Source organism: Orbicella faveolata, unplaced genomic scaffold (assembly GCF_042242905.1).
Source record: "Orbicella faveolata isolate gen_17 unplaced genomic scaffold, um_ofav_v1 contig_13, whole genome shotgun sequence".
Classification (NCBI taxonomy): Eukaryota; Metazoa; Cnidaria; class Anthozoa; order Scleractinia; family Merulinidae; genus Orbicella; species Orbicella faveolata.
In genome coordinates this window covers 10,532,833-10,537,896 of record NW_028301540.1, presented here as the reverse complement: position 1 = coordinate 10,537,896, position 5,064 = coordinate 10,532,833, and the positions used below count along the sequence as shown (strand labels likewise).

The 5,064-nt window shown below is 35.3% G+C and overlaps 1 protein-coding gene across 1 annotated transcript; it reads left to right on the top strand.

Moving 5' to 3' along the window:
• Nucleotides 1-338: 338 nt before the first annotated feature.
• Nucleotides 339-1,189, top strand: LOC110055181 (uncharacterized). Its single transcript, XM_020761553.2, has 2 exons — nucleotides 339-508; nucleotides 790-1,189. The coding sequence occupies exons 1-2, from the start codon at nucleotides 354-356 to the stop codon at nucleotides 1,049-1,051; spliced, it is 417 nt and encodes a 138-aa protein (XP_020617212.2). The 5' UTR covers nucleotides 339-353; the 3' UTR covers nucleotides 1,052-1,189.
• Nucleotides 1,190-5,064: the final 3,875 nt, after the last annotated feature.

Here is a 5,064-nt window from a genome sequence, read left to right as displayed (position 1 = left end):
TTTAGAGTGAAAATATTTCTGTTAATATTCTTCGATTAAATCTGCGACATTTCCGTTTTAGAACATATTGGAGGATTAATTACAAAAAATGTATTTTTATGAAAAAATGGTGTACTGCATTAAATATCAGACGTGGAAGAAAGCAAGTTCACCGCCTGGCGCGGTGAATGTAGCGTCATATAAGGAACTACTCAATCAGTATGATTGCTGGAAACTCTTTTATCAGCTCTGAAATTATACTAACAAAAAATATGATGACGTGGAAGAAAGCAGCCTCACAATATTATTCGCCTAGTTATGTTTAAAAGGAGCAATTCTCCGCACTTTTTATTAGTCGCAACAAGCTATCAAGAATGAAGGCAATTCTCTTATTAGTTGTAGTTGGCTTCGTCCTAGCTGTGGGTTTTGCAGTTCCTTTCGGCGATGATGATTTGGGGTCAAAAAACAGCGAGCTGAAGGACATTGCAGATGAGTTAGCGGATGACTTTGAACGAGAGGATCTGAAAAGGTATGATGCTAATGGTAAAAAGGGGAAAACGGTAGCATTAATACGGAGGAAATTTGAGTTAGGCATTAATACACGTTTAAAACAAGGCTCAGCGAGTAACATGTGGAAGTGCATTTTATCAATTTGTTTTTCTACCATTATATTTCAAACGCTGGACACGAGTTTTACATCAGACGCTTAAAACATAATTTGGTATCGTAAAAACAATTAACAGACTGTTTTGTCCATAGTAAGACTTGCTCATAATTGCGAGATTTTGAAATTTGATATTATGATTGCAGTGACTATGGGATGGACACGGAAGATGCAGAGAATGATGAAGATGTCTTTGGTGATGAAGATGATAACAACAGAGACGAAGACCAAGTAGAAGACGAAGAAGGCAATACTGCCATTGAAAGGTCTTCCGACCCTTTTATAGGCGTTGGTCGCATTGGTCGTACAGCACGACGCATAATTCGACATGTTCCACGTACAGTTCGACGTATAGGACGCACAGTTCGACGTATCGGACGCAAAATTGGTCGTGTATTCCGTGGTTAACCTGGGTATAATTCAGGCCTGGTCAGGGGAAGAGATTTGAAATGACACTATCCTGGTAAACATAATAGTAATTCATAAATAAAAGTTTGTGAGCTGTCGGGCAGTTGTTAAATAGAAATAAATGCTAATGTTAATCAACGTTTCAATGGATTATATTTCTTGAAGTACTTTTGCTGTTATAGCTAATATCTTGGGCGATGCTGGAAACAAAACATGGATTTCCACTTTTTGCAAAGATTTAGTCACACCCTTCCTCATAATTATCACTTCTCCTGCTTCTTTAGTGTTTTTGTTTTTGTTTTTTGTTTTCGTTATATATTTTTTTCCCCTTATCACCTCAGTGCTATTTATGCCACAGAAAACGATCAAATCGCCTTTTAAGATTGCATATTGGTGACTAAGAATACGCAGGTAAATCAATAAAAAATACGTTTGAAGTCGAAATTTTACGTCTGTAATATTATCTATCGTATTTCTTTAATGCACAAAGTAGTTAAAGTATTTTAACTAGAATAAGATGGAATATTAAAACATCCTAAGCAACACTTTTTTCTTCTCTCCTCAAGCTAGCCAACTGAGTTGCTCAAAGTTGACGTTTTTAAGTTGTGTTCATTCAGTTGCCGTTTTCAAGTTCCGTTTACATTGTCTGATGTGTCATACTAGAGTCATGTTAGTCTTTTTTTTATATTTTATATGCATTTCGAGAGGTCCTAATATCGCTCCATTCTCAGGAAAATCATAGAACACTGTTTAAAAAGCTGCTTATGACCGTGGGAATTAGATCTACGTGAATTACAAGAAAAGAGTATTACTTCACGAGGTATACACAACTTTCGAACATTTCTCATTGAGAATTTCTGTTTCAATTGGTTTCCTCTCTGAATATCCAGAATTTTGGGCCGCATGGTTTGTAATTAAGAAATTCAGCAAATTTAGGATTTTCAGAAAACTTTCGAAGAAAATTTTGTACCATTTTCCCATTGATTCGAAAGTTTGGTGACTTTTGGTTGAATAGACAGCGCCCTAAATCTCAACAATTTTTGTTCAGTTAACAATGAAATATTTGAAATGACCTTCACCTCAACCCAGTGTCAAAAGCTTAAGGGCCCATTAACCGATTCATGCGCGCGCTCGCGCGCGTTGTTAAGGAGGTGAAATTTCACTTCCGGTTACTTACGTCAGCCTGAGCGAAGAAAATAATAACAACTCAAAAACTTGCAAATTCGCTTACATTTTAGACGTTTTTCTTTGTGTTTCACAAAATACAAAGCAAAAAAAGTACAAGCAAAGACAAAATAAGAGAAAGACAGACAAACAAGAGCAATAGAAAGAGAAAAACTAACTCCGTGTGGCTTTGTTTGATCTTACCGAAGTGCGCTGGTGGTGTAAATTGCGCACGCAAAGATAGGGTAACTTCCAATATATATCGGGCGCACTTCCGGATTCTTTAAATGCTATAGGAAACGCGGTTTTTCATTAAATCAAGCCTTTTTCGACGAATTTCGATTAAAGCCAAGGTTGGAAACATAGCTATGCATTCCTTTTTCGAAATCATGCTTTTTTTTCAGAAAATTACGAAGTTTTCAACATTTTGAAATGCTCTTAAAATCTGATCTTTTAGAAATGAAACAAAATCGATGCATAGCGTAATGAGGATTTAAATTAAAAATATATGCATCATGTTCACAGGTTAAAGAATTCGAAAATGTGTCCCAGTTCTTTTACTCTAATGACCATGACAATTTTTTTATTCTATATTGGCAAGGATATATACATTTTTTATGATTATATTAGAAACGCAACAACGCAACAACATACAAACAACATAAATCAAAACATTCGAGCAAACAACACATCCATAGACTATTAAAATCATAACTTTCAATCCAATAGAATCCGAAATGCTTACATCTTTTGAAAATGTTCGGTTCAAATTGTCAAGACTAGTAGATATGCGGACATACTGGCCATAACTCTTTTTTTTTTTTTTTTTCACTCCATGAAGTCTAACTAGTACTGAAGTCAGAAGACCAGGAGTTGCGGTCACCTGCCAGCAATGCACCCTGGCTTGGACAAGAAATCATACGTATGTGGGTTACGTTTAATGTTGGCTCTTCTCTTTTGCTCCAAAGTTTCTTTACTTGGTCGCTGGCTTTTTTCCCGGCACTTTTTACTCATAACTCTAATTGTATCTCGATAGAAGTACGAGTTCTTAAGGAAACTTACGCTTCACGTAGGTTTATGAAATTACACTGACATTCTATTACTTTTACAACTGATTTTGAAATAGGCTCAATTTCAGCTCATCCAAGTGTCATCAATGACATTTTACCCTATCGTCAAATTTATCGGAAGTAAATGAAAAACCACGGAACTCATATTTCATCAGTCGTTCTACTTGGATTATCTCTTCATATCTTCATGAATTTGATAAAACATTTTGTCATTGCATGAATTTCCTTCGTAAATTCAACTATTGGATAATGGGTCAACACTGCAAATAGATAAGTTCCTAATTTTTTGTATTGGAACATGCTGTAAAATTCGTAAAAAATGCCTTACTCACTTGAAGTATGCATGCTCAAACGTGAATTTCCCTAGTTTGTATTCTTTTTGGTGAAGTCATATCTTTACTTCCCCTCATTAGAAGCATTTCAAGCGAACATTTTTTTGTGAGTAATGCTGCTTATTGTCGAATTTGTAGGAGGGGCTTTCTGTTAGTTCTGTCGGATTCCGACCATGCAAATTATTACTGTGATAAAACTAATAATACTGTTGCACATAAAAAGCTCGATTGTCAGTCAGAATTATTTGCCTATTCTCTTTCATTTAGTTGTACCTAGTTTGAAAACAGACTGTTACCTTCAACCGGTCAAAAAATGGTAAAAGAATTCCTCATAAAGTTTCTGAAAATCCTAAAGTTTTTGAAGTTTCGAATTGACAACCATGGGGCCAAAAATTCTGGGTATTCAGAGAGGAAAACTAAATGAAACAGAAATTCCCAGTAAGAAATGTTCGAAATTGTGTATACCTTGTGAGGTAACACTCTTTTCTTTTAATTCAGAAAAATCTAGTTCCCACGATCATAAGCAGATTTTAAAACAATGTTTAATGATTTTCCTGAGAATGGAGAGATATTAACTAGGGCATAACGAAATGCAATATACAAAACAACTAATATGACGCAAGACTTTTTGGTCTTCGCAACGAACTATGTAAACAGAATTGGATAACGCCAAATAAAAACAACTTGGAAAAATAAACTCTGAACAACTCGCTTGGCTAGCTTGCATTGCGGAAAGAAAAAAACTTGAGATATTTGAATTTCAAATCTTGTTCTAGTTGGAATACTTTTACTACTTTGTGCATTAAACAAATACGATAGATAATTACAGACGTAAAAGTTCGACTTCAAACGTATTATTTTATTGATTTACACAAGTATTTTTAGTCACCAATATGTAATCTTAAAAGGCGATTTGATCCTTTTCTATGGCATGAATAGCATTGTGGTGATACGGGGAAATAAATATAACAAAAAGAAAGCAAAAAACACTTAAGAGGCGCCCTCCGTAAATTTCAACTATGGCCATTTAGACCAGAAAAAATCAAATTCCTCAAACTTTCTCAGATGAATGGTCTACATAAGTGATTCACAAAAATATAACTTTCAGTTCAATTCGATTCGTATCTTAGCGCTGGGGCCACCATCTTGGTTTTGTCCCTCTGAGAGGGCTTTCAGCGGCCATTTTAGGGCACATTTTTAACAATTTGCCATAGAAAGAAAACGATCTAAATCCGGGTAAAAACCCTTTATTCGAGACAAGCAAATGTTTCTTGTTACATTGAGACGCTGTTTTGGCAATTTGATCATCACCTGATTTTTTTACCGAGTTTTAAATTTCTTCCCTTTCGGACTACTCATGAAGCGCCATAAAAAAGGCGAAGTTCAAAGGAAAATATCGCCAAAAGTACATCACTTGGGATCCCAAAACTACCCTCCACTTAAAGAG